The sequence below is a fragment of the Saccostrea cucullata genome, unplaced genomic scaffold (assembly GCF_032062105.1).
Source record: "Saccostrea cucullata isolate Sc308-1 unplaced genomic scaffold, CSIRO_AGI_Scuc_v1 ctg8266, whole genome shotgun sequence".
In the NCBI taxonomy this organism is placed as follows: Eukaryota; Metazoa; Mollusca; class Bivalvia; order Ostreida; family Ostreidae; genus Saccostrea; species Saccostrea cuccullata.
The window spans coordinates 1-26,694 of record NW_026927475.1 but is presented as its reverse complement, the minus strand read 5'-3'; the positions used below and the strand labels follow the sequence as shown (position 1 = coordinate 26,694).

Below are 26,694 nucleotides of genomic sequence, written 5' to 3'. Positions count from 1 at the left end.
AACTTGAAAATCAAACTAAATTATACAGAATTATCACTCTTGCCGTATAAAAGGTGTTATATTTTTACACAAAGCAAAGACAAGATGATTATTCAACTTAGTTAATGAAAGATTCCGATTTCAGTAAGAATGCTTGTATTTCACTCTTCTACCTTCAAATCAGTCCAAATTTCCCTTCTATTAGGGGGTAAGGTGGGGCCACCATGGCTGATCAAAGTTTAACATAACAATATCCAGTATATTTTTTTCCCCAAAATTTTCTTCTCCAGACCAACTGGGAAGTTTTAACTCATGTGGAAGGCTCCTCAGATAGTGTAGGTTCAGGTTTATTCAAATCATGAGCCCCAGGGCTAAGGGGGGATCACAATGGCCGATCAAAGGTTAATATAGAAATATAAAGGAAATATTTTTTTGAATCTTCTTCTCTAGAACCATTGGACCAGTAAAGATGAAACACATGTGGAAGTATCCTCAGATCGTGTAGATTCAAGTTGTTTAATCATGAACAATGGGTGTAGGGCTGGACCAAAATGTAGATCAAGGATTTACATAGGTACGAGGGATGATCAAAAAGTTTGCGAACTAATTGAATTACTTCCATAAAAGAAACAATATTTGGTTTCAATGTCAAAATTGAATTAATATTCCCCGATTTAATGCACATCAACCACCGTTCTGCGCATGCTGAATCACGCAATATTTGCGGTCACCTGACCCCCTCCGTAGCGTTCTGTCACAGAAGTTTAAAGATTTTTCTGAGTTTTATAATTCTTTGCATGTGAGTTAATTTTGATGACAAGAACAGTTCATTTGTCGGAAATGGTCATATCTCGACAACAGAATGGTTGGATATGAATATCCTTTCCAAAAAAAGCATGGCGACCATTAAAACACAAATCATCTGTCTCGGGAGAGATCTTTATTCAAGGTGGATATAGAATGGGTGCCTCCTTTTTATCATATCTAATGTGTTTAAAATCTAAAGTAAACTATGTCTTAGGTATTAAATAATCATATTGTTATTCAAATATTCAACTATTTTTCAAAGTGTTAATTGGAGGTCATTGATAGCAAATTGCTTAGTTAAAAATACATATCTTTTCAAACTTACTTTTACTGGGCAAGATGACAAGTATAATTTTTAACCATCTGCCTTTCTTCACTAAAACAATCAATCAAATCATTAATTGAATGTATTGGAACTCATTCATCTCAATAATCAAATTATGTACAAATTATTATATGATACTGCAAAGGGATTTCTAAGATATACAATAAATTGTTCAGTCGTTTGTTGAACGTGTTCGACTGAGACAACCAATTTTCGTCACAAGTGACCTACATGGTTACGTCATTTTCACATTATGACGTCACAAACAAGGAGAAAAACTTTATTCAGCATATGCTGTTTGTAGACCTTGTGTATGCCTCTGCGCGTACCGAATTCCTTTCTAATCTGAATTGTTGTTTTGTAGATATAGAGATAGTTCGCGAACTTTTCGATCACCCCTCGTATACGTAGGAAAAATCTTTATTTTTTTTTCTTCCAAACTATTTGACCAGAAAATATGAAACTCATGTGGAAGCATCCTCAGGAAGGGTAAATACAAGTTTGTTAACGTCATGACCCCACATGAATATATAGGAATTTTTTTAAAGATCTTCTCAAGATCAGCAAAGTTATGGTTGGTCATATAAATATGGAAAAGTCCTCAGTTAGAGTTAATTCAATTTTATATATATATCATGACCCTTAGGGGTAAGGTGAGGATATCATGGGCGATCAAATCTTTACATAGAAATTTTTGGGAAAAATCTTTTAAGCTCTTCTTCTCAAGAATGCCAAAATTATACATGTACGCTTTATTGATATAGTGACAACATCTCAAGTAATAAAAACTTCAGCCCCCCTCCTCCCTTAGCAATAAAACTGAGCTTATTTGTGTTTTTAACTAGCCCATGTTCTCAGGTGAGCGATGTGTCCCAAGGACCTCTTGTTTTTGATTTGCTGCAGTCTTGTGTAAAAGTTTTTCGGTGTTATTGGTTTTCTGTCTATTCATGAAACTACAAATGAGTAGATGGAATTTTAGAGTCAGTTTGATTGAAAACTGAATAAAACAATGTTTAAAATATTACTTTTACTATGGTGTTCATGCTAGCTTACGTATGAGTAATATCATATATATTTTGGAAGTTATTTTACATGTAATAACTTCCAAAATATACACGATAACGCATGCCCTTAGGTCCGCCTCCTCAAATGTATCAAGATTAAATGCACAGCGATCTTCAAAGGAAAAACACCACAACCATGATACAAGTGTGTTTAATAACCCTTCTTCTTTGTAACGTGATTGTGACATGAATACCTCTCCACGCGCCAAATTCCCCGAACCCGATGCATGGAATGGTAATACGTTATAGATACATTTAAAAGGAAATGTTCAATGCAGAATTGTAAAAGAAGAAGACTGATTTTGACAAGCATATGTCCATTTTTGATAGAATATCTTCTCCTCAATCTTTTAATTTTCCACAAATAAATGACATTTATCTATTTAAAGTTGTTAAGAAAAAAACTGATATATATTAGAATTGAATTATTCATTTTTTAAAAAAGAAATAAGGAATTAGTTTGTTTTTATTAAAAACTAAAAAAAAATATAGAGGATTGTATACAAGATTAATACTCTCGAGAGGTCATTCATGGTCCAGGATAAAAAAAAGTACATTTCATTGCCTCTCTTATTACATGCCGCATACTTTTTGTTCGTAGGTCTGTACGTTGACCTATGAATCCCAACATGGCAACACCCTAAAATGCAGATAAATTACTCAGTAATATTTATGGACTTAGTCCCTATCTCTGTATCACAGGAGTTCTCGCCTCTAAGCTTTCTTACTTATTTACCTCAAAGTCACCAATTTATTTACTCTTTGTCAAGAACCTATATACACATGTAGTAATGTTGCATTTCCGTTTAAATTTTTATTACTTAGTATCGATGGGCTCGATTGGTCTTTTCAGATCAATTCCATTACAAAATTATAGTTCATTGTAACAACAACAAAATCCAATTTGTTCTAACAAGATAATTATAGTTTAATGAATTAAAAATTATAAAGTAAACAATTAATTGCTGGAATGATTATTATATTTATATCGTCCAAGTTTAAAATATTCAAAAGATGTTCAAATTAATTGTCTGTTCTACACCCTATTCGTTTACAATTAACGATTTTAAATACCACACAATACTTAGTTCATTATCGATACACTGAATTGATGACGGATCCCGATCATGAGAAGGCGCACACGGTAGATTGGACCGGTCGGTAGGGGATGCTAAATCCTCAATGGCTCCTGATCCCACCTCCAACGAGGTTCTTATTTGCTCCAAGTCTGTTTTGTACTATTTTTTTTAAAGAACTTTAAATCTTGGATATCGTTCGTTATCTCCCTGTGTTCCATTCACCAGGAATTCCATATGACTATATATTGACTAGAAATGCTTTCAAAACAACGAAATTAAATGCCTACGAAACTATTAAATATGACAGATAAATGCAATTTGATTCTCATAAAAACATTTGTTTCCACATTTTTTCTTATCAAAATATCATTTATTCCATTACATTTGAATAATTGTTTAAAATGAATCAAGTATTTTTGCGATGCTTTATTTCTGCATGAAACTTGTTTAGTTCTTATTCCTTTCGTTTAGGTCCTTTGGCATTTACAGGATCACTGAGCATTTCTGTTTAGATTTGTCATAATCACTATAGATCCTGCAGCATTTGTTCTAAATAAGTAAACTGTTAACTCATGGTAGTATCGAAATTACTCTGAATCTCACTCAAAGGAGAAACGAAGGGGTCTGATTGACTCCTGTCATAACTCTACGACAGTACCTTGACGACCACTACCACTGACATGTAACCTTTCAACCCTAAGGTTGATATACTCCCCCTACAGTGTGAAAATCTGATCTGAGCGATGTTATGGTTTCTATTCAGAATTCCTCGTCACTGCATCAAAAATATGTTACTTCTAGTAGACCTCTTTAATAAATATAAATTATGTATTAGCAAAGTTACCAGACCACTTGGTTTAAAGTAAATAATCTCCAGTTATAATTTTCTGAATTATAATAAATTTAACAGTGGTTTGATGTTGTTCATATCATATATCTAAAACCAAAGAAAAGAACAATTATTTAGATATGTTTCTATCGAAAAGTTTATATAATTTCTTAGTAAGAAAATTAAAATTATCTTTCTTCATTTAGATGTTCTTGAAGATGTTGCTTGACGGTGAATAAATATACATCATTTCGAAGCACATTAGATAAAAAGATTCTTTCACTTTAGATCGAACCGGGGTTACAAATACTTCAACGATTTGTTACAGGTTGTAAACTTGAAATTTAAAGGGACTGTTTATTTGGTTACGATATACCCAGTATATTAAATTAATAATTTAATGGGATCTTGGTATTGTCTTACTGTCAAAGCCAATCAACGTCCATTTTTTCCCAAAACATGATTTGTTGCTGTCCTAAAAGTAAAAAAGTATTACTTCTCTTACATAACAAGTAATATTTTTGGTGCTCTTTTAAAACCAATTTTCTCAAAATTACAGTTTAAATAAATAATTTTTTAAGATCCTTGTTAAATTTTTCGATATATAATGTTTTAATACTGGAATATGACTTTTACTCTTAATTCACAAAAATTAAACAGAAGCAGTTATTTGAAATTTAAGGGCGAGACAGCCCCTTGACAACGGGCCGAGACAAAGATATATCAGCCTCAAGGGCGAGACATCCCTACTTCCTAGGCACTGTTTCACCAAGTCCAAAACGTCCGTATCAGGGCTAATACACTTCTGGATAAATGTTATAAAAGGACAATGTAATTTAATGTTGAAATTCACGGAAAGTAAAGGTGCGAGACTAAACTCTACGATGCATTAAATAAAGCGATATTTATTCTAATTCTCTGTCCAGACATCTTCATTCCGCAGTGTTCGTAAAAAAGAACAAAACATATCTGATTTTCAATTTATTACAACACAAATAATGTACAGCTTTTATTGAGACATTCGGCAGAGAAAATTAACGAAACTTTTATTCCTTCAGGAGATAGTTCAACCGCCAAACCTACTTAAATCATAATCCTTCACAATGTTTTCTATTTGACCTATGTAGAATCTCCCATGATTTGTAGTTGGATATTATTTTTATCCAACAAATTGTGTGATTTTTATCCCTGATCATATCCAACCAAAGAAATCATGGGAAATTCTTTTCATCCAATGTTTAATACTTCACAATCCATTATTTACACAGGCTTGTATATATGGGACTCCACTTTATTTTACTTTCTTTGGCAAACCCATGATGACCCACAACTGTAGGATACAAAATCAATATGACATGAGCTATATGAACGGGGTAAAGGGTTAACATGGGATAATCAACATTATTGAAAAAAGGAATAGAATCCCATGACGAATTTTAAAAATTTTCTTTTTTATGAGAAATGTTTCATCTCACTAATGGGCGGTCTTTGTAAATTTTCAGTATAACCAGTTTGAATATCCATCTGTTAAAAATTGAAAAAAATAGAACAATTAAATAATATTTAAAAATAAAAGCGACTCTTAGAATTTTTTTTTATAGCCGTTTCAAATGTTCAAGGAAATATCAAAGAATATTTTTTTCTAAGATGGAGTATTCTTTGCCTAGTGGCGTTTTATTAACATCATTGTTCCAATGATCAGTAAGATGTATTGTTGTTTACCTAGTGGCGTTTAATTAACATCATTGTTCCCCTGATCAGTAAGATGAAGAGTTGTTTACCTAGTGGCGTTTAATTAACATTATTGTTCCCCTGATCAGTACGATGAAGTGTTTTTTACCTAGTGGCGTTTAATAAACATCATTGTTCCCCTGATCAGTAAGATGAATTGTTGTTTACCTAGTGGCGTTTTAATTAACATCATTGTTCCCCTGATCAGTAAGATGAAGAGTTGTTTACCTAGTGGCGTTTAATTAACATTATTGTTCCCCTGATCAGTAAGATGAGGTGTTGTTTACCTAATAGCATTTTATTAACATCATTGTTTCTCTGATTAGTAAGATGAAGTGTTGTTTACCTAGTGGCGTTTTATTAACATCATTGTTCCCCTGATCAGTAAAATAAAGTGTTGTTTACTTAGTGGCGTTTTATAAACATCATTGTTCCCCTGACAAGTTAGATGAAATGTTGTTTACCTAGTGGCGTTTAATTAACATCATTGTTCCCCTGATCAGTACGATGAAGTGTTTTTTACCTAGCGGCGTTTTATTAACACCATTGTTCCCCTGATTAGTAAGATGAAGAGTTGTTTACCTAGTGGCGTTTAATTAACATCATTGTTCCCCTGATTAGTAAGATGAAGAGTTGTTTACCTAGTGGCGTTTAATTAACATTATTGTTCCCCTGATCAGTAAGATGAAGAGTTGTTTACCTAGTGGCGTTTAATTAACACCATTGTTCCCCGGATTAGTAAGATGAAGAGTTGTTTACCTAGTGGCGTTTAATTAACATCATTGTTCCCCTGATTAGTAAGATGAAGAGTTGTTTACCTAGTGGCGTTTAATTAACATCATTGTTCCCCGGATTAGTAAGATGAAGAGTTGTTTACCTAGTGGCGTTTAATAAAAATCATTGTTCTCCTGATCAGTTAGATTAGGTTTTGTTTACCTAATGGGCGTTTTATTAACATCATTGTTCCCCTGCAAGCTGATCAGTAAGATGAAGTGTTGTTTACCTAGTGGCGGTTTATTAACATCATTGTTCCCCTGATCAGTAAGATGAAGTGTTGTTTACCTAGTGGCGGTTTATTTATATCATTGTTCCTCTTATCAGTAAAATAAAGTGTTGTTTACCTAGTGGCGGTTTATTAATATCATTGTTCCCCTGATCAGTAAGATGAAGTGTTGTTTATCTAGTGGCGGTTTATTAACATCATTGTTCCCCTGATCAGTTAGATGAAATGTTGTTTACCTAGTGGGGTTTATTAACATCATTGTTCCCCTGATCAGTAAGATGAAGTGTTGTTTACCTAGTGGCGTTTTATAAACATCATTGTTCCCCTAATCAGTAAGATGAAATGTTGATTACCTAGTGGGGTTTATTAACATCATTGTTCCCCTGATCAGTAAGATGAAGTGTTGCTTACCTAGTGGCGGTTTATTAACATCATTGTTCTCCTGATAGGAAACATGAAGAGTTGTTTACCTAGTGGCGTTAAATTAACATTGAATTAGGATAATTTTAATCCAAATCTTATGTATTTAAAACTTTTATTTTGAATTTAATTCTTTAATAAAACCTTGTTTTTTTTGTCATTGCGCCGTAGGACAATACCCCATGCACATTCAAGCATAATAAAATTTAGAAGATTATCCCTAAGGGCTATATAAGAAATATGAACCTATGGTATCTTGGCCAAATGCCTGGTAAGGTACTCTAATTTTTTGTGAGGGAACGTGTTTTAATACCTATACTTCAATGGCAAATTCTTAGGAAAAAACTATATATTTTTGAGGAACGTGTCGTCTGACCTTAATTCCTCGCCTGTTTGTTCAGTAAAAGAGTGAATTTGGAAGGCCATTTGAGGTTCGTCTGCATTGGCTATCCAGTCCGTCGTCCAGGCCGCTATACTCATTGTCCGTCCTGAATAAGGCATTTTCAGTGAGTGTAGTGGTTGAAGCACTATCACATATACTGTCCGTGCTGAATAATTATTTTCAATCATTAATAATGAATACCCCAAGCCCTGGAAATGACCAGGTACGATCCCTTCGATTAATTGTAAATACGTTACAACTGGGCGAATTTTAAACGGGTCGAATCTAAATGACATAGTATGATTTCTTAAACAGAATTATGACAGGGCGAATTTAAAACGGGGCAAAATAATTTGCAAGTGCAAAAGTGTGAAATTAAAACTTGGCGAAAATAACCCTATATACAATGACAATATTTTCTTATATAAAGCTTATTTCTCATACAAGGATACATCAGATAAAAACATTTCTCTTTATAATGATACATCAGATACAAATCATATCTCTTATATGAAAAAGCTTCAGATATAAAATCTGTCTCTTATCAAAATGATAATAAAGATTATCCACACTTGATTAATAAAAGTATATTCATGGATAGACACTTTGAACATGTTTTATGTGAAAAATATCTTGTTTTTTTCGACAAAACATTTGTGTATTCCTGATATTGTCCTGAGAATTAGGTTTACGCTGGTTTCAGAGGACAGAGATGAAAATTTATAGCGAGCTCAATAGACTAACGTGTAAAGTAAGGAAATATTCAAATTGATATTTTTCTTCTTCCAGTTTTTGCAGATTTTATGAAGCATGGTGTACAAAGTTCTAAATATAAACACATTCCTAATGCAAAGGTATGTACAGCAAAAATTAAAAATGCATCGTGTTAATTTTCTCACGTTATATATTCTACAAATGCCAAACATATCATATTTTAAATATATATATATTTTGATAGGCCACCTTTGGGAATACAAACTGGCCACTTAGATATAACACAGTTTGCCCTCGAAAAGGACATTCGGTCAATAAACAACATTAAGCACTACAGTTAAATTAATTAATCATAATTAAACAGGTAAATTTCAAAAAAGCTTTTTATGTGTATATATAATAATTCAATTTTATTTAAAAACAATATTAAAGAATTCAAAATGTTTATGGTTTTGTGCATGTTTCTGTTCCTACATATTAGTTAAAAATCTTGCATTCATCAGTGTGCTTTTGTTACACTGAAATATTCAATAAATTCTTTTAATTTTCATTTGAAGAAAGACATACAGTGCCTGACTATTATCCTTTTTATAAAGAAGAAAATACACAAAAATACAGTTTAGTGGTAAATAAAATAAAGCATAGAAATTTAAGTAAGAATATGTTCACTTTCATATGTTAAAAAAAAAGGTCAGTAGTGTAACCCCCCCCCCCCCCCCCACTTTATGAATAGGTAATTAATTTACTTGCTGATGTTTTTAAAGTCTGGTTAATATTATTGTTTATAAAGCTGTCAGAATTTCTATGTAACATACACAGACACACAAATAAAATTAACCAGTTGACCAGAGAGATGTATTTACGCATATTTATTCATTCCATAACACAGGTGTCACGTGCAGTAGAGCGTAACTAATCCCTATCGATCGTCTCTTGATAGTGAAATTCACGAGATAATCATGGCATATGAAGCACTTTGTTTTTACAAGAGTAGGAATCTAGGGCTTCTACATGGAATCAAAATCTAAAAGGTGTGAATTTCTTTAGCTAGAGGAAAGTATCAATTGTAATTAAATTCTTTTAATTCTTCAATCGGCGTTCTTGAAAAATAATTACAAACTAATCTAACAGGACAAAATTCTTTTTCATAAACACAGAGTCCAGCGTATCTAAAAGCAATTTCTTTAATTACATCAATAGGTTAAATTGACTATCGAGGATATAATAACCCATGCCAATGCGTTTAAAAGATGTGATAGGATCGCAACAAGTGACGAAATGGCCACCTATTACAGTGTAAATAAGGCTTTTGGGGGAGGATTTGGGTGGCCGCTGGCCGCGTTACACAGGTGGCCGTTTATTCCAGTTAAAATATATAGGAAAAATCGTCGGGGGGAACTGAAAGTGGCCGCTGACCGCGAGTGGCCGTTGATTTCGGGTGGCCGCTAAGACAAGTTTGACTGTATATATATACACAGGGAATACATCAACAGATATAACACAAAAACACACTAACCTGGTCCATACATTGAAGGTCTCTGATCGGTGACGTAAGGAACTCTTTTGTGTGCAGTGTTTACAGCTTCCTTAATGCTAGACCTCTACCATTCAGTTTCTCTACAATAGAATTTTACCGACTTTGTCATTATCTAAATGACATACTAGCAGTTAAAGCAATTATGTAAGCAGTTAAGATTATACTTAAAATTATGCTCACACTGTATCGTGTCCTTGACATTATCTTGTACATGTAAGATTTTCTAGGTTCCTTGCCACACTGAGAGCAAGACCACGCCTCTAGGATTTGCCATTAAATCTTCGTCACTTCCGGGAGCAGGGACACATGGGCAAGAAGTTCCGAGTTCACGATTTTGTTTATGAAGGACACACACTGTAGACAAGAAGGAGGATCTTTATGCACACTGTAGACAAGAAAGAGGATTTCTATTCACACTGCAAACAAGAAGGAGGATTTTTATTCACAATGTAGACAAGAAGGAGAATTTTTATTCCCACTGTAAACAAGAAGGAGATTATTATTCACACCGTAGACAAGAAGGAGGATTTTTATTCACACTGTAGACAAGAAGGAGGATTTTTATTCACACTGTAGACAAGAAGGAGGATTTTTATTCACACTGTAGACAAGAAGGAGGATTTTTATTCACACTGTAGACAAGAAGGAGGATTTTTATTCACACTGTAGACAAGAAGGAAGATTTTTATTCACACTGTAGACAAGAAAGAGGATTTTTATTCACACTGTAGACAAGAAGGAGGATTTTTATTCACACTGTAGACAAGAAGGAGGATTTTTATTCACACTGTAGACAAGAAGGAGGATTTTCATTCACACTGTAGAGAAGAAGGAGGATTTTTATTAAACAAGAAGGAGGATTTTTATTCACACTGTAAACAAGAAGGAGGATTTTTATTCACACTGTAGACAAGAAGGAGGATTTTTATTCACACTGTAGACAAGAAGGAGGATTTTTATTCACACTGTAGACAAGAAGGAGGATTTTTATTCACACTGTAGACAAGAAGGAAGATTTTTATTCACATTGAAGACAAGAAGGAGGATTTTTATTCACACTGTAGACAACAAGGAGGATTTTTATTCACACTGTAGACAAGAATGAGGATTTTTATTCACACTGTAGACAAGAAGGAGGATTTTTATTCACACTGTAGACAAGAAGGAGGATTTTTATTCACACTGTAGACAAGAAGGAGGATTTCTATTCACACTGTAGACAAGAAGGAGGATTTTTATTCACACTGTAGACAAGAAGGAGAATTTCAATTCACACTGTAGACAAGAAGGAGGATTTTTATTCACACTGTTGACAAGAAGGAGGATTTTTATTCACACTGTTGACAAGAAGGAGGATTTTTATTCACACTGTAAACAAGAAGGAGTATTTTTATTCACTGTAAACAAGAAGGAGGATTTTTATTCACACTGTAGACAAGAAGGAGGATTTTTATTCACACTGTAGACAAGAAGGAGGATTTTTATTCACACTGTAGACAAGAAGGAGGATTTTTATTCACACTGTAGACAAGAAGGAGGATTTTCATTGACACTGTAGACAGGAAGGAGGATTTCTTTTTTCATACTGTAGACAAGAAGGTGGATTTTTATTCATGCTGTAGACAAAAAGGAGGATTTTTATTCATACTGTTGACAAGAAGGAAGATTTTTATTCACACTGTAGACAAGAAAGAGGATTTTTATTCACACTGTAGACAAGAAAGAGGATTTTTATTCTTGCCAGATAAAATTATAAAACGAATCAAACAGAATGAAAACCTAATGAAGATTTCGGTGAAACCATAAGAACTAAATGTTTTCTGTGCATCCATCCTCTCGCCCGTCTTTTTGTATATCTGTCGGTTTAGCTTATTCTCTGCAACTCTGTCTGTCTGTCCCACTTTGTTTTTTGCATTTTTTCTATATGTAAACACTGACAGATTTTGAGCTGATTTTTTGTATGAAAACGAAATGAATTTTCATATTTATGTAACATATTCCTAGTCACCTGTCGGTGAAACCCGATGGACTAAAGGTTTCCTCTGCTTTGGTCCCCCACCTGTCCGCCTGTTTATCCGTCCATCCAGCTTCTGTGTATTTTGCTTGACCTTAATGAGTTATAGATAATTATTTTATTTTTGTTCCACTTCAATGATTTCTAAAAAAAATTTTCACTTTTAGAGGGAACCAGATCAAATTTGCCGGTAGGGGACTGATATTACAAATACAACACTCTCACAAAGTTTTATTTTTCAGATTCTTTTAATCCCTAAATATTCTTTACCTTTAAGTAATTTTGATCAATATGGATTTGATTTGGATTCAAGTATAAAATTTATAACATATTCTGAACTAAAATTCATTCATAATCATTAGGATCTTATTGTTTTCAAAGGTAGATAAGCAGGGGACAAATGGTACTTACAACATAGATGCAGAAGATCCGGCCTGTAGTAACTGGTTACGATTCGTTAATTCTCCCGCCAAATATCAACAGGAAAATGTTACTATCACGTGCGAGGGCCTCGTCTTCTATATGACGTCACGTGACGTAGAGCCGGGTGAAGAGCTTCTTATCTGGTATGGAGACGGATATGGGAGGCTTTTAGGCGTAAACCGCATACATGCGGGTAATTGAACAATACATTATATGGTTGTTTCCATTCGGGTATTTAAACAATCTACTTATCAGATAACTTGACTATATCCAATGTGGTTAATAAAGCATTTTTATGCCCGCGTGAACAAAGTTTCGGGGTTCTCTAGTGTGTCTGTCGTGTCCTTCCCTCTGTCTGTCTGTCTCTTTTTCTCTCTCTCTCTCTCTCTCTCTTTCTCTCTCTTCGTGTGTCTGTCTGTTTGTCCGTTTGTACGCAAAAACTTGCCCATAGCTTTCGATTTAGTGGAGTTTAGTTGGTAACCAACGTATTTGATCTGCAATTGAGAAAGCTTATCCTTCGGCATGTTGCCATATGGCGGCATCAGTGTTTCACAAACACATCTTGTTATTGCATGCTGTTGTTTCTTAGAAGGATTTAAGACGTAAACCTTATACACCTGGGTAACAATGCATACAATAACAAATATATTTTTGTCAAATTTCTCTACAATGCAATTGATTAAAAATTTATACTCTTTAATAAAGAAATATGTAGATTATATTTTAACACCTTTGATAAAAAGTTATTTAGATTTTTTTTTTTTTTTTTGCTTTCTACAAATCTGATTTTAAACTTTAAATAAAAATCTGCAGATTAAATCTGGAAAATATATTTCTGCAGTGTATCAAAATTGTTTATTTCTAATTTCACCCATAAACATTATATTCCTTTGTTATTCAAATTGAAATAAAGTTTGGCTTAGGTTTGCTTATGCTCGTTAGAAAATATTCTATTGTTACACATACCACGACGCAAAAAAGAGAATACTTTCCCTTCAAATGTCTACTGAATTTGGATACAGCGGATCAAATTTTATAATTTTTAGAGCATTCAGGATGTAAAGCAACAACTCATATTGTATCAGTGGTGTTTCAAATTTGAAGATGATATAATTTTTTCTTGTCCTTTTCTGCAGAAGTTGATCTCAACGGTTCATTTGCATTTCGTGCCAATGTTTTGACATTTGACGACAATGAAAGACTCATTTTTGATAATTGGACACCAGTGACGTATCAGAACTGGAATCCTAACGATGAGGGCGAGACAGCAGTTGACCCAATCTTTGGCCTCCTTTTGACTTATCATAACGACGGCAGGTGGCGCTGGGTGACTGAGAGAAACTACACGTACTATACAGGAGAAGACGGACTAAAACTTCCCTTTATTTGTGAGGATTCTCCATTTTATTTGGAGCATGAAGAGTGTTCTGTTACATAATGATTCATTCTCTTTTAATTAAAATAAACATTTGCAACCATTATCTTTTGTTATATAATTTCATTAAGCATGGTGTATAAAGTTCTAAATCATTAAATGGAGTATTCTTAAGTTAACGTTGGATCGTATATTCGTCTCCTCGGAAGTCATCTAGATTTATCCTCGGATCGTATATTCCTCTCCTCGGAAGAGATCTAAATTTATCCTCGGATTGTATATTCGTCTCCTCGGAAGAGATCTAGGTTTATCCTCATGTTTTAAATAAACTATGAATAGCATGTACACAAAGACAGACAGTGCATTATATTGTTTCGTTATTTTCCCAAGGAAACTGACTGGGATCTCCTCTCACCATACATACAAACATTTTAGCACAAAGTGTTGTTTTTAAAATTTCTATCCGTAATCCAAAAAATAAGGGGCAAATATATTTTCCTAGGACGGTCGGTCCAGTTGTCTGTTTGTTTGTTATTTTTTTTCCTGATTTATCTGTAAGTGGGGAAATCAATTAGCCCTGACTACAGCCTTTAATTGGTTTGAGCTATGAATTTCATATTTCACAGGTTTTTTTCTTTATTTTGACGGTCAATTTGGAATTTGGAATTTGAGCCTTGGTCACATGAACTATGGATTAATATTTCACTGGTGTATTCAATGTGTAAAAACTTTTCCTAGGGTAAAAATATTTATGACTTTTTCCTTTATGTTTGACTCACTTTTAAGGAAATTTTCAAAATTTAAAGCTTAGCATAGCTTTTACACGGTTAAATCAAGTGATATTATATTCCTTACGCTCATATTTTGATAAGATTTTCTCTTGAGTACAAACAGTAATGGCCTTTAACCTTGATCTTATGGATTTGACCTACTTTTCAAAAACGTTAACTTTGGACGTATTTACTGAATATTTTGTGCTAGGGGTTAACTATTTTACGGGTTCATTTCTTGTGGTAAGAGCTTCTCTTGAATACCAATATTTTCTTTTTATATTTTTATCCTTTTATTTGGACATCAGACTTTGACCTCTTTTGAAAAACTTTGGTAATAACTTTTGAATGGTTGATTTCGTGACTTTTAAATTTCACCTGTGTATTCTTTCTGAAATTTTTTTGTGCATCATTAATATTGACTCCTTGACCTTGTCCAGTTTGACCTACTTTTGAAAATCTCTAACTTTGGTCATAATTACTGAACTGTTGCTGCTTTTATGGTTTTTATTTTAGAAGGTAGACTCATTGTGAGGAACTTTTCTTTTGGTACCAAAACTACTTTTATATTGACCTTGGTGTTTGACCTGCAAACGACAACATTTATCATAAGCCTCTTTGTTTCACAAACTTTTCTTGAATTTTTATCATTAGCTCCTAAAACTTTTCCTATTGATTTAATAACAAATTTCAAGTTGTAGTCTATCAAATTTTTGGATATACTAGTATATAAACCATCGTATACACATTGCATAAAGGAGAATGACTTGTCACACATATTGAATCATTTTTTAAAGATGTAGTCTCATAATTACAAAAGTTTTAGCAAACATATTGATTAATGTTAGCTTGCTTTTTATTTGCAAAAGCAGTTGTAAATATAAGATAACATCTTTCAAAAAATAATGAATCGGTGCTCATTTTTTTTTCTAACTCCTTGTCTTGTTTTGCAAATTTGATTTTTTTTCTAACCTACTTAAATTATCTCTAACCTAAATAATGAATTTAAATGATCTCAAATTTTGCTTTTAAGATTTGTGACGTCAAAATAAAACGCGTATTACAAATGTAACCTTTTAATCCCCGATCTGTGTTAGAGTGTTTTGAAATAAAAAAAAAACACACAATAAAAAATTACAGTCGATTTAAAAAAAATATATCTTAACATCTTTATTACAATGAAACTTGTTTTATCCGACATGCACGGGGAACAGATTAAAAATATATGTGTTGGAATAAACAAGATGTAGTATTGCAGCGTGTAAAGATCATTGAGATAATTATAAATGACAAATGAAATTAAATGGCTGAAATCACAGTAAAGAGTATTGCATGTGTCGGATTAAACAGGTTCCACTGTAATAGGTTTAACAATAAAGTAATCTTCATCCTAATTCTCCGCCCAGTTATCTCCATTTATCAGTGTTTGGAAAAAAGAACGAAATATTTCTATTTTCAAATTTATTACAACACATATAAAATACATCTTTTACTGAATACATCCAGTATCGCTTTGCAAATCCGTTCAACCACCTTCTTTTACTGTTTGTTACTTGATGTTAAATATTAAAAAAAAACTCAGCGATAAAAATTAATTTAAAATCGTCTCTTGGGGGTTTCCGTAATCCATGGATGATCTTTCGTCTGTTAAAAAAAAAATTAAAATTAATACTTCACAGATAAATGTATGATAGCATATTTTTTCTATTAAAAAAACAACTTTTATAACTGAAAATTTTCAGAGTAATACAAAAAGAAAAAAAAATGGATATTAAGATGTAATGATGTTTACCTAGTACCGTCTGACCATCATGGTGGTCCCCTTCACTGATGTCCCACTCGTTACTGTGGGGTACCATGGTCTGTACCAGGACTCCGGGGACCATTGACCGTTAAGGAAGGCTCGGTGACAGAAGTTAAACCACCAGCCTCCTCTACGGTCACTGTAAACAGCACAGTTACCAGCACCTACGTCGTTATCTCTGTCTGGGGTACTGAAGGACATCCCAGACAGATCTAAGTTAGAATAACCAGTGTCCAACATACTGTCTCCTGTAGAATTAAAAAAGAAAAATATACATGGACACTTGTTTAAAATAGATCAGTAGATTTATATCCACTATACTCGTCGTGACCTCTGTCTGGGTGGAGAAGAACATCCCAGACAGATCGTGGTAAAATAAAACCTGTATTTAACATACTGTCCCCTGTAAAATCAAACAAAAAGAATCACAAAGTTAATTGATTTATATATTTTTAATCTAATTGTCAATAATAATACTGAGGTACTTCTAAGATAGACGGCTTTAGGTGCTGGGTAGAGCGATAATATTTATTTAGTTCAGCCGTAGAATCCCTGGTGTCTATCATACTGGCATCTGCAGAATTAGAGAAAATATATAACAGAGATAATAATCATTCATTTACATCAAATTAATCTTAATACTGAAGTACGTCTGAAATACATTGTTTAACGTGTTGATTCCTGTACGGAGAGATAAAAATAATACAAGACAACAAAACACTACACAATTCACATAGCATCCAAAATAATACAAGACAACAAAACATTACACAATTCACATAGCATCCTCTCTAGTATAACAATAAACAACAGACGTGTTACGCTTTTAAGCATGGTATTGTTGGGGGGGGGGGGGGGGGTTAAAGGTCATTTGAAATTTTAGAAAATATGAAAAAATGATATTTTAATATTTGTCCGAGACCGTGCCTTCAAACATGTATTACATGCAATACTAAGTAAATCATTAATAACGAGATAAGATATGGTGTTTCTGTGAATGTTTTAAGATGGTAGATTTCCTACTAGTTTTATAAAAATGTAAATGTGAAACGCGTTGAGGTCTTTTGAATTTGGCTTTTTAAGCTTTTTTATTTGAATATTTAACCGATCAAAATCTTTTTATCATCGAATTTTCGTAAACCTTTCGACATTTAGGATTAATGACGCACTGTAATTTTCCTATTCCGTGGTAGAAAAAATATAAATCATTGAAAATCAGACTATCATACTCTGTAAACTTTTTCCGTATTAGTTAAAATGTAATTTATCAAAAATTATCAAGAAACCCAAGCTAAATAGCAATGTTGAACAGATGTTATTATTGAATTTGTTTGTTAAAGAAAATTAAAATAATTTTTCTTGTACATAAAATGTATAATAAGAAATTTTATCTACTAGTATTTAAGTGGCAGTCCACTGAAAAACCAGGCAATAGGTGGCACATCTCATGTCATGAATTTTAATTATTTTTTGCATGTAGACTTAGTAAAGTAAGTGTTTACACATGAAAACATAAAAAAAAATTTAGTGGTCCTCTAGTCCATTTGGTAAATGCCTAATTTTAAATGCAAAAAGGTCAACATGAGGGTAAAAAAATTACTACGTTTTTATTTAGTTTTATATGCAACAGATACTCAGATGCTGAATGTGTCAATCAATATCATTTATAGCATAGACTCTTATCTTTTATTTTATAATGAATAAGACTCCAAATTATATTTCTTAAGAAAAAAAATATGTGGTCCAAAATTTAGTTTACAGGTGACTTTTTGAATTCAGTATCAAATTTTCGATACGTTATAAAATCCAATACATTACTATGACACATTTTTTCCTCATGTTAAAATACAAAGTTTAACTTTTGATTAATAAAATCTTGGGAACATTATATTGATTGTTATTGATTATTATTGTTGAACGCCGAGTCGGCAGTATTTCAGCCATATTTCGGCGACAGGAATATTGAGAGAAATAAAAGGAGTCAAATTTACCTTTTATCTATGATTTTTCCCAAATTAAACCGTATATTAAACTGGTTTGTTAATGTAGTGTATTATTAAGTAATCCGGAAATTATTTTTCCGTGTTCACGACATTCAAATCTTATTGTTTTTTTGCATGTTTTGGTTTTCACACTTAGTAATTTGTAAAAAAACACGTGTTTTTGTACATGCATTCCACACATTACTGAAATAGACAGTATTTCTATCTTCATTAAATTTGGCTCTTTTTTCCAATGTTGTTAAAAGATTACTTTTTTATTTTTTACCTGTTATATAGGTGGCAGGTGCCTTTAATAAATTGATTAATTTTGCATTATTTTCGATCGGGATCGGTAATTTCAACTTGGCTTTTAAATTTAGAAATATCTTCATTATAATTTATCACGAAAAAAATATGCTTTTTTTATTTCTTTTCAGTCAGTTTTCTGTTTTTAAATGAGTGTAACTTATAGATTCAATGTGTATATTAAAATTTTGATATTTATATAAAGATTACATGTAAATAACTGATTATTATCATTATTTCAAAAAATGTATTTGTACATGCATTATCGCAACATCTGAGAGCAACAATTTTCTAACTTCATTATCTTATTTCCAAGTAAAATTTCTTTTTTTATTTTAAAAAAAAAATTTATCAGTGACGAAAACTTGGCTAAATTGCAGAAAATATTTTTATGTTTAAACTATTTTAAATGTAAAAAGTTTTTTTTATTCAATCATTGCCTTATTAAAACAAATAATGTCCTCTTTTACAAATTTTCATTTTATATAAATAAGAAAATAACTGATATAGTGTTTAAATAAGAGCTGATATATCGCAAGTGCAAAAAGCATAAGGGGGAGTTCATGCAGTAATTATTTAAAAAATGTATTTTTAGAATTTTTCAGGGGGTATTCATGTTTAAACTTTATTTTAAATGTGAGTGTGTCCATTGTTTCAATCGCACTAATTAAAAAAAATTGATAATAATAAAGATAAATATATTTTCACTTTTTACAAATATCTTCAGTTTTAGTTTCAAATTATAAAATGTTGTCAGTAATCTAAAACAAATATATTTTTATAACACATTTTATAAGAATTTTTTTTTTTAAACACTTCCTTAATTATTCTTACGCAAATCATAGTAAATCAGATAAAATAAATAGTTTTTACAAATATCATGAAGTAAACATTTCATCACATGTAATAAAAGTGTTGTGTAAATCAAAACATCCAATTGTTTAAACTTTATAAGAATGTTTTATATAAAAATTAATTATTCGGCAAATCATAGTTACACAGAAAAAAAAAGTTTCAATCATTTATTTTTTTACTTATCAAAACGGAATTGTTTATTACATCTAAGAATTTTATATAAAAATGGATTCGGCAGAGTAGTTACACAGAAAAAAAGAAATCATTTAATTTTTTTTCTTTACATTTACGCAAAGAATTTATTAACTTCTCTGGAAAACTCGCAAAATTTCATTGTGACTCAATATTAGTCAGGTATATGACGTCACTGATAAATAAATGGAAACGTGATTTCAAACTGATTAATTAGCCAATTTTTATCTAAATTTTACGTTTGGGGGGCGAAAATTAATTATATTTTGAAAATAAATTAGTTTTTTTTTTGGTTTAATAATTTTCTAAATTGTATCGATTCTAACTTTTTCACTAGGATTCCGATAAAAATGTGTTTAGCAGATTTTACCAATGTCACGGGAGATAACTCTTGCATCACAAACTTCACAAAAACGTCTATATATTTTGCCAGAAAACTACTATCAAAATTGTTTTTCCACCCGATTTTATTTTTTAAAGAAAAAGATAAAATATTTATAGATTTTGTGAAGTGTGAAATATAATCCTGTTTAAAATGTATTAGAAATTACAGTTCTTTGTTTCTGACCTACATTATTCCTTTTGAACTACATTGATATTGTTTTTATTGATATTGTTTTTAATAAAATATCAAATATACGTCACATTCGATGTGCCGCCTATTAATACAATACTGCCTGGTTTTTCGATGGACTGCCTCTTAACAATAAAAAATTTAATATCTGCTGAATATGTGAATTGTACCTGCAAATAATATTCTGAAATATTAAACGTTTAATAAACGTGGAATCAAAAACGTATACAGAATATCAGAAAAAAAACATCTTTCCCTTTTTTTAAGAACTTTACAATCTTTAATACAGAAAAGAATAATCATGATGATATACATAATTTGAACCTAATTTTAAGAAATAACATGAATACACTTACCTAGGGTCCCCGTGGCAGGTCCTGCAAGAAAGAGTTGATATTTTCCTGCTTCGTCGGAGACAGAGAATCTATCGTATATTTCATACAGCGTTGTACCATTCTGGAGAGTGATGGACACATAAAGGGCCGAGTTTTCTTTTGTTAACAGATGGATAAGTTCATTTCCTGTATTATACCTGCCGCACGATTTTTTTTCAAACTTTGAGGGAATAAAAAGTTCCTATTTGAAAGCAATGTACACTTACCAACCCAAACATCCTGTTCCGGTGAACCAAAACCATTTTTATATTTCGTCCATGTCCTGTCAAAGTCCAGGGATCCAGTAATTCGTTTTTGTATTGCCTTTAAAGTTAACACGTATTGCAAATCATTTGTTTAAACAGCTGTGTGATCGATATGTTATGACATAATATGAAATTATTCATTTTTTCAATCTATATTCTGTTAATCAACAAAAACAAAAACATTGAGTGTGAATATGAATTGTACAATATACCCTTAAATAGAAATCATTTACATACCGTCCATCCCCCGTCCATTGTGGTCATATCGCAGTACGCCTGGACAGGACTGGTAATGGTTCCGTAAGGGTAGATTTCATACACACCTGTATTAAAGTATCCATCTGACTGAAGATCCTTACAATCTATTGGAATGACTAAAGCAGAAAAAAAAACTCACATTCCATAAAAGATAGCTAAAAAATAATACTGGAATCCTATTATTTATAGACAATGTACAGAAATAACTTATAGAAATAATACTGGAATCAATCTATGCATATACAAGAGGATATATTATAGCTCTTAAAATGATTAAGGTAATCTGTTATTAAAGCTAAGTTAGTTAACTTAATTAACATTAGTTAGTGAAGTACATTAACAAGTATATTCTTATTAGAGAAATTGAAGTGATAAGTATTAAGCGATAAAAAATTCATAATAATAATTTATATTGTGGCAAATGACAAAAAAACCCTGATATACATACAGTTTTGTGAGTAGTAACTCCAGCCATCCTCATAAGACACTCCTGACGTGAAATTTGTCTTGTGGGTGCGGCATTTCTTCATTTGAGGATTAAACCCATAGAAACTACACTCCCTTTGACATCGCGCTGCACACTCTATAACTGATGTAGACTTGTGTTCTCCTAAAAGGTCTTCATTTGATTTCTTATTATCCATTTCCAGATTTGCGGTGTATTTCCTCGAAATCATGGTAGACTGGCACACCGCAAAAAAGACCAAAACTAAAACAATTGCACAAAGAGCACCCATATCGTAATTTGTACTTTAAGCTACTGGCTGCGTTATTGGGTACCTGTAGAAATTTGTAATTTAGCATACAAAACGCAAAATATAAATAACAAAATAAACATCAATTACTGAAAATGATTGGCTAATGGTTACGTACTCCATTTCATTCATTAAAATATTGATTTGTTGAATCTGATGTATATTACCACAACTGTTGATTTTTTGATTCAAGATATTAAAATGAAAATGTGTTTGGGAATATTAAGGCTACAAACAAGTATTGCACTTGCCTATACAATATGATGTCAAAGTAAGCTATTGGATGTAAACTTAAGATATAAAAATTTCTTAAAATTAATATTTAGAAATGAATCAAAACATGCAAAAACTTTATATATACACAATCTTTTCGTGTCTGGGATTTATAAATAACGAACAGAATATTAATAAAAGATGGAAAGATGATTCTTCTAAATATAAACAGAATATTAATATAAGAAGTAAAGATGCTTCTTTTTGGACTTGGGGTATATAAATCAAATACATGACAATAAAAAGTAAAAGGAGAGTTGGTTATTTACTTTTTATTTTTATTTATACTATATGGCATTTTTATTTCATATATTCACCGACTAAAGCAAGTCTCCACTTAATTTCATTTTCAGTAATAAAAATATTAGGGGCTGGATTTAGTCGTCAGACAATATATAATTAATATATAATTAAAATGTTAATCATATTATAATTAATATATAAATCCATGAAAACAAAAGACCAATTCCAGTCTTCATTTCTTTACTTGTGTTTTGTGAGTGGGTGTGCCATAGGCAACTTAGTATGATATCAAATTAGAATAAAAACATCAAAAAACAAAACATTTAAGGATAGACTTTCTATATGGCAACGGCGCGTTGCCGTAGATGTGATACAGGGCTGTTATAATACAACATATTGCTTCTTTTCAGAAGGATATATAAATGAGATAACTTAAAATTTCCTTCAAACATAAAAAAAGATAAGCAGTATACATTACCTAGTTTATAGATATATTGTAATCAAAACACTTAATAGTAACATGCAAAATAAGAAAAAAAAATGGTGCCATTTCCAAAAATTAGTTCTATGACATAAATAAAAAAATATCAAATTTACATGTGAAAAAAAATGATGAGCACACATTTAGACATTGTCATAGAATACATCAAATACTAAGTCATTTCTAATCAATTACATGTAGGTTACCACTCATAGACATTGTCATAGACCTACATCAAATACTGAGTCATTTCAGATCAGGTACAGGTAGGATAAAACTCATACAAGCATTGTCATAGACCTACATAAAATACTCAGTCATTTCACATCAGTTACAGGTAGGTTAACAATCATGTAGACATTGTAATAAACTTACATCACTCAGCTACTGTGACCTGTATATAAGTGTATGATAAATGTATATAAATTTGGTGATAGCCAAGCTTTTTCTCTACGCTTCCTTTACAAATATTCTGTATCTATGAGAATATGTTGTCTAAAGCGTTCAAATATCAATGTTGTCATTCAATATTATATTTTTATGTGAGTTACAAATACTAGTGTAATATCTATAAACTCATGATGGATTCTCAGCAAATTTAAAATTTATCTAAATTATTTTATATTTAATGGAATTTCAATGTTTTGGAAAGAAATGTTGAGCTCTAGTACCAAATGGAAAAAAAATAAATAGATATCCGAAGAAAGTTGTTTTGACTACATAAGTAGCCCAAAACAAATGTTATCATTTATTCACTAATTGCCAAAATCATATCACATAACTTTTCCCGAAAAGAATAACATGATGTCTATTCATTTTTTTTTTGCATTTTTTCATTTTGATTTGTATTGTATTTTAATCAAATATGCAGTCGAAATTGTGCTAGATGTAATTGACTAGGGTAACTTGGTGTTAGAAGAATATAAAAAGTCTTTTAATAAAACTAGGAAACTAAATAAACTTGCAATACAATGCAATGACAAATTTTTTATTCAGCCAATGCAAGGATTTCATGACAATTCCTTAAGGAGGTATGCTACGCCAACTTTTTATTTGATAGATCTTTGAGTCAACTTTTTTAAACAATTGTTTCTGCATTGAAAGGACGACATTAGCTCTCAATTATTTTATATGATTTTTTTTGTATAAACATGGCTTTGCTGTTCTTGAGAAGAAGATTTTTAAATACTTTTCTTATCTATTTCTATGTGAAACTGTGATCGTCCCGAACTCTTTGAACAGACTTGAATTTACACTTCCCAAGGATAGTTTCCCATAAGTTCCATCGTTCCAGCCACAGTGGCTTTTCAGAAGAAGATTGTTAAAACATGCCAACTAATTTTCTCTAATACCCAATTATCTTACCTTAAAGTGGAATGTGGCCCTTCATTTGAACAAATTTGAATCCCCTTTACCCAAGGATGCTTTGTGACAAGTTCGGTTCAAATTGGCCCAGGGGTTCTGGAGAAGAAGTCGAAAATGTGAAAAGTTTACAGACGGTCAGACAGACAGCTAGACAGATGGACTACGGATGCAATGGGATGGAGAAAGCTCACGTCATCTTTCAGTTCAGGTGAGCTTAAATGGAGGTCACTTTCTACAGGTGATATAGTTCTGTCGTTTGTTTTTATCTAACCAGATAAGTGTTTAAAAATTATTTTACTATAAGACAATAATCCATTTGGAAGATATTTATAGTTTTCAGAGATACATTCTTAAATAGAAAGTTAGGATTTTTTTCGGGGCTGATGTGTACAACAGAGAAGCATATATTATTGCGTGTTTTGTTTTTATACATGCACATTCTAAAGATATCTCGGGTATATTGCTGTTACTCATGTCTGTCCGGTCGTCCGTCCGTTTGTCACACTTTTCTTCCCTGAACTCCTTTTACATTTTACTCAGAAGCCTAATCATCTTTTGGGAGATGGTTGGTGGTGTCATGTAGATGTGCGGTAAGATTTCGGTATTTTTATTTTGCCCGGGGTGTCGAAAGGGGGTCGAAAATGACTTTTTTATGCAAATTTCCCGTCTTCCTTGAACTCCTTCTACGTTTTAATCAGTAGCCTAATCATCTTTTGGGAGGTGTTGATGATGTCATGTAGATGTACAGTAAGGTTTTGGAGTTTTCATTTTGCACCAAGGGGTCAAATGGGGTCGAAAAATGACATTTTTTATGCAAATAGCCCCGTCTTCCCTTAACTTCTTCTACATTTCACTCAGCAGCCTAATCATCTTTTGGGAGATGATTGGTGGTGTCATGTAGATGTGCAGTAAGATTTCGGTATTTTGATTTTGCCCGGAGGGGGGTCAAATCAGTAGCATGATCATCTTTTAGGAGAGTTAAATATTTTGAAAATTAGGTAAAACATCAACATCATAGGGTAAAAAAATCGTAGCAAGCTGGAAAACATCTTGAATTCTTACGAGTAATGTGAAAGTCACATCTCTTCTCAATCAAAAGTTATAAGCAAATGCAATATTTTGAAAAGTAGGTTAAGCTTCAAGGTCAAGGTCACAGGTTCATGATTTATTTAGAGATGTCTTAGCATAGGTAATAATATACATGCATGTATAATATGAATTCTATCAAAATGATGAATTTGAGAAAATGTAATTTTTTTGCAAGTAGGTCAAAATTCAAGGTCATTGGTAAAAAAAAATCATGCCATTGTCACAGGTAGATACTGATTATACATATTTTTAAAACAAATGTCTTGTCTGTTCTCATTCAATAGATTTGACCGTGATGACCAAGGTTAAATTGACAGACTGACATACGGATGGACATATACTGATTTCTATGTGAAATGATTAAAATTGGCCCAGTGGTTGTAGAAAAGTTAAAAATTTTAAAAAGTGTCCACACAAACAGATGGACGACAGACGTATCGTGATAAGGAAACCCGAAAAACTCAAATGAGCTTAAAAACTTAGGATTCACAAGCATATTGAAAGGGTTAACATGGTTACAGTATTTGAAAAGTTTTTTTTTTTCATGCAATTTTTTGAGAAGCTGAAAATTTACGACATATGTATCCATTGTTGAGAAAATTGAACATTTCAGAAAACAGCATGATTGAAATAGTTCATCAAGGTGTTTTGAGCACAGATCTTTTGATCGCTTTAAAAAAAAGTGTGCGTGTAAAAAAAATAAAGGTATGGAACTTCTACACTGGGTACCTAATTTTGCTAAAAAAATATTTTTTTCTTCATTCTAAAGTCTAAAATTCTACTTTCAATTTAAATCTATTCAAAGATAAACATTCTTCAATCTACCAAACCTCATTCCGAAATTTCATATATTTCTTGAAATATTCTGAAATCAATTTCAAAAATGACCTACTTTTACTCGACATTAGCTTGGACCCCTGGTCATCAACATGTAAACAGACGGAGTTTGAAGTGCGGCGAAGAGTTGCATAGTATTTGCAAAATTTTTCAACAATTTAAAGTTGATTTCATACTCCAGATTTTAACGTTAGTTACATATTAATATACCCTTTGCGAAAAATTAATTTGAAAACGTCTACATCAACAACTACTGCCATGTTGATAATGAATGTAAATGAAGTCATGGTAGAACGAATTTTTCCCGGAATGCATTATAAACCTTTCGATTTTCAAAACAATTAGACCGATAAAATGTTGTTTGTGACTAAGTTACGCTATATGATCAAAATTAAGAAAAACCTTGTAACGCTCGAATGCAAATGAACAAATATTCATTGAGTTCAGAATAATTTCCGGGCTAACTTTGTCCTTTCGTTCTCGCTTTACAATTAATGAAGGCTCAAGCTGATGTCGAGTAAAGAAATTAATGTCAATTTGAGAATTGATTTCAGAATATCTCGAGATGTATAAGGAATTACGGAATGA

At 31.9% G+C, this 26,694-nt stretch overlaps 2 protein-coding genes across 2 annotated transcripts; one reads left to right on the top strand and one right to left on the bottom strand.

Moving 5' to 3' along the window:
* The first annotated feature begins 7,501 nt into the window (after positions 1–7,501).
* On the top strand, positions 7,502–13,745 carry LOC134274597 (uncharacterized). The gene is made up of 4 exons (XM_062756871.1): positions 7,502–7,508; positions 8,409–8,473; positions 12,266–12,500; positions 13,444–13,745. The coding sequence occupies exons 1-4, from the start codon at positions 7,502–7,504 to the stop codon at positions 13,743–13,745; spliced, it is 609 nt and encodes a 202-aa protein (XP_062612855.1).
* Positions 13,746–15,974: 2,229 nt separating this feature from the next.
* LOC134274596 (fibroleukin-like) lies at positions 15,975–21,105 on the bottom strand. Its single transcript, XM_062756870.1, has 5 exons — positions 21,043–21,105; positions 20,767–20,863; positions 20,522–20,686; positions 16,245–16,504; positions 15,975–16,096 (listed from the first exon to the last, which is right to left on the bottom strand). Exons 1-4 carry the CDS (start codon positions 21,067–21,069, stop codon positions 16,245–16,247), a joined length of 549 nt encoding a protein of 182 aa, XP_062612854.1. The 5' UTR covers positions 21,070–21,105; the 3' UTR covers positions 15,975–16,096.
* Between the last annotated feature and the right edge of the window lie 5,589 nt (positions 21,106–26,694).